The 11,694-nt window shown below is 37.8% G+C and overlaps 1 protein-coding gene across 3 annotated transcripts in view; it reads right to left on the bottom strand.

Moving 5' to 3' along the window:
- Window positions 1-2,632: 2,632 nt before the first annotated feature.
- LOC148898836 (uncharacterized) overlaps window positions 2,633-11,694 on the bottom strand; it is a 39,246-nt gene continuing 30,184 nt past the window's right edge. The window contains exons 11-17 of one of the 3 annotated variants that reach the window (XM_088993743.1): window positions 9,769-10,290; window positions 8,233-8,646; window positions 8,044-8,151; window positions 7,826-7,953; window positions 6,176-6,227; window positions 5,904-6,053; window positions 2,633-4,003 (exon numbers count right to left, since the gene is read on the bottom strand). In XM_088993743.1, the coding sequence (XP_088849869.1) occupies window positions 5,917-6,053; window positions 6,176-6,227; window positions 7,826-7,953; window positions 8,044-8,151; window positions 8,233-8,646; window positions 9,769-10,290 (1,361 nt within the window). In that variant the 3' untranslated portion in view covers window positions 2,633-4,003; window positions 5,904-5,916. Of the gene's footprint in view, window positions 4,004-4,056; window positions 6,054-6,175; window positions 6,228-7,825; window positions 7,954-8,043; window positions 8,152-8,232; window positions 8,647-9,768; window positions 10,291-11,694 lie in introns of those variants that run through there. The other 2 variants (XM_088993742.1, XM_088993745.1) reach the window with 2 other exon arrangements.

Raw genomic sequence — 11,694 nt, 5'->3', positions numbered from 1 at the left:
TTAGATGATTTTTTTTAAACAAATTTACTTATTTATTATTCATATATTTATTCATTTATTTATTTATGTATTTATTTGGGGGTTTATGTATTTATGGGTTTATTTAATAATATAGTTTATAATAATAATAATAATAATAATAATAATAATAATAATTTATGTATGTATTTATTTGTCGATTATTTTTTTGTCTATTTTACTTATTCATGGGTTTGTTTATATATTTATGTATGTGGTTGTCTATTGTCTCTTATTTATGTACTTATTTGTAGGTTTATGTATTTATTTATGTATTTATGTATTAATGTATTTCACTATTTATTTAAATAAATATATATTTATAAATAGATACATTTATTTATTTAATTATCTTATTTATTTATTTGTGGGTTTATTTATGTACTGTTTAATTTGTTTTCCTATTTATTTATTCACTTTTTTATTTACTTGTCTACTTTATGTACTTATGTATGTGTTTGTTTTTATCATAATGTATTTATTTATCTTATTTATTTCTGGGTTTATTTATGTATTAATTAATTTCATGTCTATTTATTTGTCTATTTTATGTATCTATGTATTTATTTATTTATGTATTTATTTATTATTCATTATTTCTTCATTCAGTTATTTATTTATTTAAATTATTTATGTATGTATGTGATTATTTATTTGTGTATTTGTTCGTTTATTCATGGATTTATTTATTCGTTTGTTTATTTATTAGTTTATTTATTTATTTGTGTATTCATGGTAAATAACTAAATAAATATTCTGTCCATTAAACCCCCCCAAAAAAAGCATTCGTTGGGTCACAACTTTTGGACCCTGTCGGAGGGGGTTGGCTCGAAATCTCCGTAGTGGTTGATGCCAAAACCAAACCAATTCAAGTATCGTCAAACCTCGGTTTACGAACGTCTCGGTTCTCATCCCATTCGGTTTTCAACCAAAAATGTCATATTTTTTATGCCCCGGTATACAACCGAAATTTGGTTCTCAACCAAACTGAGTGCATCTGAATGCATCACTCGACTACCCTCTGCTTCCTTGTACGTCACTTCCTTAGATTTCACGTCTTCCTCATTGTCTCATTGTGACCGACGCATTAATATTGTTGTTTTATTTTTGCGAAAATGCAGACATATTTGGTTAAGAACTCCTGAATAGTATGATTTTAAAGCAAGCAGAGGATGGTTTGAAAAGTTAGTGTGCACTGTGTTTGCCCAAAGACAGCTGGGATAGGTGCCAACACGCCCCGTGGCAGATGATAGAGAGATTTTTATGTACAGATGTAAACAATTGCTGAAAATACGTTTTTTTTTATAGAATTTTACACATGACCTGTTCTATTATTACGTTTTTATCCGGTTTATGCGATGAAATAGTTGTTTTCTAGACTTTGAACGGATTAAGATTTTTTTTACATTGATTTTAATGGAAAGTGCTGTTTCGTTTTTTGAACAAATCGGTTTTCAAACTGGTTTCTGAAACGGATTATGGTCGAAAACCGAGGTATCACTGTATTCGTTTCAGGATGTGTGGCAAAATCACGTTGGAACAGACTGCTCATAGAAAGTCAAAAGCTAGTTGAAAATGTCTTGGTATACTGCGGATCATCAGTACAGTACAAAGCATATAGAATCATATCTGTGATTTTGAAAGCCTTGCTAAAAATAACAGATTGAAAAAAAAAAACATTTTTCCAAATCAGCCCATCTCATTCATCACCGATTTTTTTTTTTTTTGTTTCCCTGTGATTTTCTCGCAACCCAATTAGCATTTAATACAAAGCGTATCACCTTTTCCACACTCATCACTGATGATTCGCCTCGCGCAAGAAGCGTGACAGAGTCATCTGCTCAAGAGATGTATTCACTCTGTCAACAAGTATCATTTCAGGCAGGATTTCAGACCCATGTCAAACACTGACTTTTCTCTTCAAACACTGACACATCTGCTAACACTCTTATTGAACTGGCAGCTCAGGAGCGTAACCTAAGCCGACCCACCTCTCTTCGTCCCATAAATGTGAAAATTGTGTGTTTAAGAAATATTAACGTCACATTTAATCAATCATTATTACCCGAGTGATGGGGGAAGATATCCTATTTAAGGTTTAGCGGCATTAGCAATTTTTAGCTTTGGGATCGTCCGGATGTAACACTTCTAAAGAGTGACTGACAAAAAAAAGAAAATAAAGAAAAAGAAATATTTCATAGCCTGTCAAAATATTTAGCTTATTGTGCTGTGAGAAAATATTATCAATTCAGTTCACTTTGGCCGGATGGGTGAAATCGAGCATATTGGAAAAGCTATTGTCTCCATCTATCGGCAGTGATTTAAAATTACACCTAGAAATCTTCACAGCTCGATGCAAAGAAAATCGTTTCATGGCATTAAAAACAGAGGTGACAAAAGTAAAGATACTAAAAAATATAAATGAAAAAAAAAAAAGATGAAAATCAAAGTATTGCTTCAGAGTTGAAAATCTTCTTTCTCATGTATAAGCAGTGTTTGAAATAACGTCTGCCCGGAGGGCCGTGGCATAAGACTTTTACGTCGGGCGTACAACTTTTCAAAACGTCTCGGCCCGGGTGACGACAACTTCTTCAAGAAAAAAAAAAATAATGAAACGTTTGTTTTATTCAATAAAACAAAAGCTACAAGCAAACCACTACAAGCCACGTGGACTCCTTTTTCTAAGCGCCTTTCAAAACTTTCAAGTACACTTTACAGTCACGGTATAGTCCGAAGCATGGTTTTTCTTGCGGGGGTGCTGATAAAGCGCTGGTTAGACCTCTGGCAATGTTTTTTTTCCCCTTCCACGATGGGGCAGCATTTACCTTTTGTACAGCCGGCCCCATTTCAAGCTCAGATAACTCCAGACTCATATAAATTAGGAAATAACTCATTCTTTTCCTGATGACAGAAGAGAGTCTCAGGTTTCTAATGCAGTATTGAATGTTTAAAGGACAACCGACGTCTCCGGACAAGTTGTGTCCATAATTTGTAAAATGGCTTCAAATGACTTCTACTGAACGTATTTTACAAACATTCCACCGCAATTAGCTATATTTTACGTTTTAAGACTCGTGCTGAATATTCCGGAAGTCTTGTTTTTGAGTTGGTGACGAGTTCCGTCACTGAAGGAACGCCACTGACCGAAAAAAAGGACACATTGTAGCAGTCCTTCCATCACGTCAATGCATTTTGCTGTGCTTGTTTGGTCTGAAAACGTCATGGTGCACCAAAAAGAGCCAGAAGAGGGCGACCAAGCTCCATATAAGGAATTTATCAGCCTGTGGAAACAGGCCGATTAATTCCTCACAGGGAGCTTGGCCGCCATTTTCGGTCTCTTTTCTGGGACCATACATTGCAGTCCAGATGCCTCAAAATGACACGGAAGGACTTCTTTAATCAATTGCAAACATTTATACTTTCCTCTTCAGAACTATTTGAATCATATTCATAACTGGATGTGTAACAAGAAAGCATATTCTCCGAATCTGAAGCCATTGTTTTGATTCTCCAGCAATGCAAGACATCTTGGCGTGACGTCACGAACTGGGGGCGGGACTTTCTGAAAATGCCCAATTCGGAGCTCAATTTTTTGCAGATTTTGAACACTTTAAGTCATTTATATTGGTGTTTTGGATTTGAACAAAAATATCATATTGCGTGTTTTGGGTATTTTAGATGCGATAAAACGTTTTTGTGATGTCAGTTAGGAAACAAAAAAATGGTGTCGGTCGTCCTTTAAGAGTAGTCCTAAAACGTAATATTCTGTGGGTCTTGCCATTTGAGTGAAAATGACAAAAACCCTGGCACTGGAGTGGACATATTTTTGCACATCGTCTGGCAGTGAATTAGTTAATTAAAAAGTTTGCTTTTCATGTACTTTTTTTGAGCTTCTTATTTGTCTGTGTACACAAATTGACTACATACGTATCTTGTTATCGGCTCCCATCTTTTGCGTGTTGTTCCCGACTTGCATTATTCACTCCTGCATGGAAACAGATTTCCACATTAATTTCGATAAACACTCATAAAACGATGTCAGACAAACATTTTAATAAAACAGTTTGGAAATCTTTGTAAGTCTGGAGTAAATAAAAACAAAATAACCATAACCAACAACATTCAATAGACAACCCGAAAAGCAAATGTTTGTTGTCGCTGTACATTTTTATATACAGGTTGCGATTATATTCAAGCCGATTACAGTCTGAATGTTTTTCGGGGTTATATGACTTAATTAAAATTTGCGGGGGAGGGGAGCGGGTGAATGAAGGGGGCAACAGAAGACAACTTAATCAAACGATGTAAGTATAGACATCACCATGACAACAAAACACAGCATAACCTCCAAGATTGACGGAGAGCCTTTAAACTCCGTTGCCGTGTTCCGCGGCAGTCAATCAAGATATCAAAGACTGTCAGGAACAAATATAGTGCTGTAAAATATCTCGAGAAAGTTGAGGAGATGATTATAAGTTAAGATCTATGTGTATATATTGATTACGCTGTGTAGTTGTGAGCAGTGAAGTGAAATTTTTGTAATGTGGAATGAATGTTTTCTTATATGTTTGACTCCACAAGAAACTCATGTACACACACGCACACAAAATATAAAATCTGTTTGGTGTTTCTGAAAAGAAAAAGCAAGTTTGTGATTATTTGCCTTTGAGATGTGAACTGATCCCGCCCACTAATATTTCTTCAGTTAACTCCTGAGCAAATACGATATTTTGGTCCCGAATAAAAAAAAGGCTCCTTAATCTTTCGTTTACTTGTATATGAAAACATCATACTTGAATATGATGTTTTGTTACCACTTCAGAGTGAACATTTTTGATTTGTTCCCCCTTTTTTAAATTACCGTATTTTCTGCACTATAAGGCGCACCTAAAAGAAGAGATTTTCTTGAAAAACTGACCATGCGTCTCATAATGTAGTGTGCCTTATGTATGGAAAACAATTTTAAATGTTATTTGTTTAAACCTTATCATGCGGTGCACCCAATGTATGGAAAGGGTTTTAAAATGTCATTCATTGAAGCTGTGCCTTATAATGCAATGCAATGCAATGCATGGAAATGGAAAAGGTTTTAAAATATGTCATTCATTGAAGGTGCACCTGATAATGCCTTATGTATGGAAGGGGTTTTTAAATATGTCATTCGTTAAAGGTCCCCCTTATAATGCGGTGCACCTTATGTATGGAAAAGGTTTTTAAATGTCATTCATTGAAGGTGTGCATTATAATGCGGTGCACCTAATGTAAGGGAAAAGTTTTTTGAATGTCATTCGTTGAAGGTGCACCTTATAATGCGGTGCACCTTATGTATGGAAAATGTTTTAAAATATGCCATTTGTTGAAGGTGCGCCTTATAATGCGGTGCACTTTATGTATGGAAAATGTTTTTAAAAATGTCCTTCGTAGAAAGTGCGCCATATAATGCGGTGCGCCTTATGTATGAAAAACGTATTGAAATGTCATTCATTGAATGTGCCCCTTACAATGTGGTGCACCTTCTGTATGGAAAAGGTTTTGAAATATGTCATTCGTTGAAGGTGCCCCTTGTAATGTGATGCACTTTATGTCGGGAAAAGCTTTTTAAATATGTCATTCACTGAAGGCGTGCCTTATAATGCGGTGCGCATTATGTATGGAAAATGTTTTTAAATCTGTCATTCGTTGAATGTGCGCCTTATATTCCAGAAAATACTATATATTTATTTTATTAAATCAAGGGACATACAATAATATTTCTCTTGAAACATTATGGAAAGTACAAAGACTGGACGGGAACAAAAATGGTAAATCGTGAGGGATGATGGCGTCCCTGAGATTGCTTGTGTGTGTGTGTGTGTGTGTGTGTGTGTGTGTGTATATACACTCGCCCGAGCGGAAATGCTATATGGTCTCCACGTAATTGGCAGGGAACAAGCCTTGGCGTCCATCTTTGCTCCACCCCCGCCACCAAGCTTTATCCACCGTTTCCACGTCCCGGATGATGTCACCAGGTTCAAAGGAGATCTCAGATGCGTCCTCTATGGGAACCGCAAGATAATACGCTGTGAGAACCCGTTAATCACAGTCATTACAGTAAGTGGAGGCACTTTACGTGCTCAGGAGAGATTACCCCCTCACCCCCCCTTAAGTGGCATTTTACCTGCTTGGTAGTCGTACAGCGCTCTGACGCATAGAAGTTGCTCAGCTAATAACTTGAGTGGAGAGGGAAAGGAAAATCACATTGTAATTAGAAAAATCAATCATTCAATAACCCTTTGAATCAATTTCAGAAGTCAACGATTTTCTGATTAGTTGTCTCGAAAAACAAATTGAATTTATTCCATGGCCGTGCTCAGAACTGATAACACACACAATGATATTGACACTAAATCATCTATCCCCATTAAAATGAATGGGGATGCAATTAATCGGTTCCAGCCTTCTACCCATTGCTATCTGTGGCTACATTGGCTGATATTTTTTCACCCAGAACAATATTTTCTTAACACATTCATTGCCAAAATGCGTCTACTCCAGTGCCAGGGTTTTTGTCATTTTTACTCAAATTCCAGCACCCACAGAATATTGAGTTTTAGGACTACATAAACATTCAATGCAGCGGAAGAAACCTTAGACTCTCTTCTTTCATCAGAAAAAAAGAGTTAATTCCTAAGTGATATGGGTCTGGAGTAGTATGAGGTGTAAGGAGGGGCGGCTGTACAAAAGGCAAATGCTGCCTCCTGGTGAAAGGAAAAAAACATTACCAGACGGCTGACCAAAACCTGAACAAATTCGGGAATGGCGTTCCATGTCATATTTTCAATTCCCGAATATATTCGGGAATGGCAGTGATTGAGTTAATCTACTGTTCAGTTGACCGCTGAAGGGAAAAGCTAAAAGAAATATATCTACAGTTCAGTTGTATTTCACTTGAAACTGAAACGTGACATTTTTGTAGGTGCATCTTGATATATAATACAGTAAAGTCTCGTTATATCGATATTCAAGGGAGTCCGAAAAAATATCGATATTACCGGGACTATCGATATATCCGACCCTGTTTGCATGTAATTTTCTCCGTGCGTGCATAGAAATAGTATACTTTACTGTATATTTTGATTGAATGGTTATTAAGTGCAAAACATCTGAAATAAACACTTAGGTGTACTACATTTTTTAATGTGGAGTGAGATGCAGTCAAGTCATTTTTTTGAGGTGGAAACTGAGGTTTAAAAAGTTTGAGAAGCACTGTCCTGTGTTCAGCGAGAAAAATGAAGGGGTGGCTTGGTGTTGGTTTGGAACAAGGGAGGAAATATTAGGTCTGTTCAGCTTCATAAAAGAAAACAAAATAGAGGTACACATGAAAACCAAGTGTAGCTATAGAAACCTATTCAAGACATCATCAAACGCGTATAAATAAAATGTATAATTATCATTATCACTACCTTTATTATTATCATTATTAGCATCATTATCATTCTTATCATTATTATCATTATTATAAGATGTGTACTAAGTATGAAAAACCTAAAGTGTAGGTAGGGGAATAACAAGATTCATATTTTTTTTTAAATTGAGATGTAAATAATAATAATAATAATAATAATAATAATAATAATAATAATAATAATAATAAATTTCATTTATTCATTGAATGTTGATGTCGTCCTAAAACGTAATATTCTGCGGGTCCTGGACTTCAAGTGACAATGACAAAAACCCTGGCACTGGAGCGGACACATTTTTACATATAGTGAATGAGTTAATATCACATGTGGGATGATTTATCGAAAATCTTCAGGGTATTTACCTTTTCCCCATTTTCTGACGCCTCATTTTCTTCATGGATGTCATCACTCTCTGCGGCGTTGTGAAGGTCATAAGACCCGCTCAGCTCCGGTGAGCTGATTTCGGCATCAGACGGGCTCAAAGATCTCCCTGAAGAAAAACAGCGAAGGAAAGAATCACCGCTGACATTTCAAGTCACGTCGTTTCATTTTAAATTATTTTTGTGTTGTTCAAACAAACCGATGCCATTTTCTTCTTCTCTGTACGCGAATCCGTTGGTTGGCAGGACCGCCGTCTCAAGCTTGACGGTTTGACAAACGTGCTCCTCATCTGAAAGGATAATTTGACCTTTGACCTTTTTAATCAAATAATTCCTTGTTTGTCATCAGAACACTGAGAATGTCTTGCGACAAAGTGAAGCAAAAGTACCTGTTAGCTCAGACTTTTTGTCTTTTTCCGAAAGATCAGCGGTTTCATCTGGGATGTCCACAAATTGGTCATCGTGCTCTTGATCGTCATCATCACACAGCTCCTCAATTTTTGCTTCTTCTGAATGATCACCATCTTGCTCTGATTCCTCTTCGTACTCCTCCTCAGCCCGGACTGGCGCCTCGGTGGATTCCCAAGGCTGCTGTTGAACATCAGCTTCCTTCCCTTCATCTTTTTTCACTTTGTTCTTCTCCTCCGCAGTATCTTCTTCCCTTTCATTCACCGCCGTGTCTTCTAGGAATCCCTCACGCTCTTTTTCTTCTACGTCGTCGTCGTCCTCCTCGTCGACTTCCAGGAGTACGGCTTGCGCTTTGTAGCCGGTGTCAGTGCGCACAAACATGGTGGTGTGGAAGTCTGAAACATCGTGGAACAAAATACATATTGATACGGACTGTCGATAAAGTGCGTATTTTAACTTATTCACTGCAGGAGAATGTGCAAAAATGTGTCCACTCCAGTGCCAGGGTTTTTGTCATTTTCACTCAAATTGCAGGACAAACAGAATATTGAGTTTTAGGACTACATAAATCTTCAATGCAGCGTAAGAAACCTTAGACTATTTTCTTTCATCAGAAAAAAATAGTCAATTCCTAAGTGATATGGGTCTGGAGTTATATGAGCTTGAAATGTGGGTAGCTGTACAAAATGTACAAAATACAATCCAACACAGACATGTTGATTTATATAGCATTTTAACAATAGCTGAAGCTGTCACAAAGCACTAGCATGGAAAAAAATGAAATGCTGCACCCTTGTGGAAGGGAAAAAAAAACATTGCCAGAGGCCACGGCCAGTGCTTTATTGGGACCCAAACAAGAAAAAAACAAAAACTGAATAAATTCGGGAATGGCGCTCCACGTCATGCTTTTCAATTCCAGAATAAATTCGGGAATGGCAGTGAAAGGGTTACCGTATTTCCGGTGTATAAGACGCACCCAAAATCCTTCATTTTCTTGAAAAACATGACCATAATAATAATAATCATCATCATCATAATAATACATTTCATTTCCTTTCCGAGCGCCTTTCAAAACTCCCAAGGTTACTTCACAGTCACCGGACCGTTTTGTTCTGCAGGTGAGCAACGGCAGCCACATGCGCCAGCGTTCACTCAACCCGGAAGTAACTCAGATAGATAGAAAACTAGCCAGCTAGCTAACATGTGGCTGCAGCTTCTCACCCGCAGAAAAACTTGTGACTGTAAAGTGACCTTGAGAGTTTTGAAAGGCGCTTAGAAATGAAATGTATTATTATTATTTTTATTATTATTATTATTGGATTGGATTTGCCTTTATTAGTCTCGCAGTGGAGAAATTTACATTTATTATTACTTCATTTTTGAAAGATGAAGAAGTTGAAGATGAAAATAGATGACGGGATTCTTTTGGGCTAAGTAATAAGCCCAGGAAGTTGTTTGGTTTACTCAAAAAGTGCCATCATTCTTAAAATGTTCATTTTGACACATCTTTACCTTACCAGAGTTAAGTTGCTGTATCTCAGGAAGAGGAGATGATGGAGGCTGTGGGGGTGGACCTTCGAAGTCAAACGTGGAAGGCTCCGGCTCGACCGGCGTATTCGGGGGTGAGGATGGCGGAACTCTGGGGAGGGACTCGGTTGTTTCCGTGCCAAAAAATAAGGAGGCGTCCAGATGAATGGTGGCCGGCGGCGCAGAGGACTCTGGCGATGGCGCTTTGGTCTCAGCTACAGTCTGCTGGTTAGCAGGCGGCACTACAGGTACCGGCGCTGACTTCGGAGGGGCATTCCGGAGCGGGGACATGGGCGGTGACACGGGGGAGACTTTGGTCCTGGTGGGGGAGGTTAGGGGACGGAAAACGGGGCAGGTGGGAGGAGATGTGGCGCGGATGGGGGACGGAGGGGCCCGGGCGAAGGGGGATATAAAGGGAGAACTGAGCGGTGACGTTGGCGTGCTTCCTTCTGCTTTCGAGAAGATGAAAGCGGTATCGGTCAGGCTGCGCTGGTATCGGCGGAATGGCCTGCCTGGGGTCAACAGAAACGGTTGTTTGTGGTTAAGTGGAAGCTAACAATTGGGCCTCCCAACCGTCCGTTCATGCCACGCTCATCTTAACTCCGTTTTAAAAAGTCAACAGGAACAAATTCTCAAACAAAAAAGTCATCAAAACAAAAAGGTCCAAAGTAGTAAACAAAACCATGAGTAAAACATGACAAGACAAAACAAATCTGACAGGGTGAAATAAACACTGAATAGTCGGTTGGGGAGGCCTTTTAACTCATTCACTGCCAGACGATGTGCAAAAATGTGTCCACTACAGTGCCAGGGTTTTTGTCATTCTTCGCTCAAATTGCAGGACCGACAGAATATTGAGTTTTAGGACTACATAAACATTCAATACAGCATTAGAATCCTTAGACTCTCTTCTTTCATTCAAAAAAAAAGTTAATTCCTAGTTTTTATGGGTTTGGAGTTATCTAATGGGGGCAGCTGTAAAAAAATACAATACATACATATTGATTTCTATCACGCTTTAACAACATCTGAAGCTGTAACAATGCGGTAACGTGGACAAAAGGCAAATGCTACCCCCTTGTGGAAGGGAAAAACATTGCCAGAGGTGTGATCAGCGCTTTATCGGCACCACCCGCAAGATAAAAAAAACAAAACCCGAACAAATTTGGGAATGGAGCTCCATGTCACAATTTTCAATTCCCGAATACATTTGGGAATGGCAGTGAATGAGTTAAGTGGCCCGCCGTACTCACAAATTCACCCAAAAAGATTTTTAGGTGTGTATTTTCAGTTCACTTGGATACACACTTTTTACTCACTGTGTGTGTTAATGTGTGTGTGTGTGTCCGTGGTTAACGAGAGGAAAAAGTTCATACCACAAAAAGTAAAACGATATTTTAACCAAATTCACAACAGGGGTGAGGACTTTGAATGTACCCATTCAGAAACCCCACTCCTGCTGTTATTTCGTTTTCAAGTCCACTTTTTATTTCTTTGTTTTTAAAGAAGTTGAAGTGGGAAATGAGGTCACATTTAGTATTCAAATGGAACACTAGTTCTTCTCTAAACTTATCAGCAACGGTGGTCCTCACTCCTTATCTGGAGTTATCCGGACCGCACAAAACCATTGAAACAGGAATGTGTGTGTATGTTTGTGTATGTGTGTAGCGTGGCTCTTGTTCACATCACCTTACTCCGGTTCCCATTTAGAGAAAAGCGCTTAAATTCGCTCTCCAGAAAAAAAACATGTCTGTTTATTCAACCAACAAGGAAAGAACATTCAAGTCCAAAAAAAGTACAAACAAAAAAAAAATAATAATAATAATAATAATAATAAATAAAAAATAAACAACTAATCCTCATTTTGGGATCATAAAAATATGTTATTGGATTGGATATGCCTTTATTAGTCTCAC

Source organism: Hippocampus bargibanti, linkage group LG04 (assembly GCF_051943395.1).
Source record: "Hippocampus bargibanti isolate YZ-2025 linkage group LG04, ASM5194339v1, whole genome shotgun sequence".
NCBI lineage: Eukaryota > Metazoa > Chordata > Actinopteri > Syngnathiformes > Syngnathidae > Hippocampus > Hippocampus bargibanti.
The sequence above is the reverse complement of the archived record's forward strand: the minus strand, read 5'-3'. Positions and strand labels throughout refer to the sequence as shown.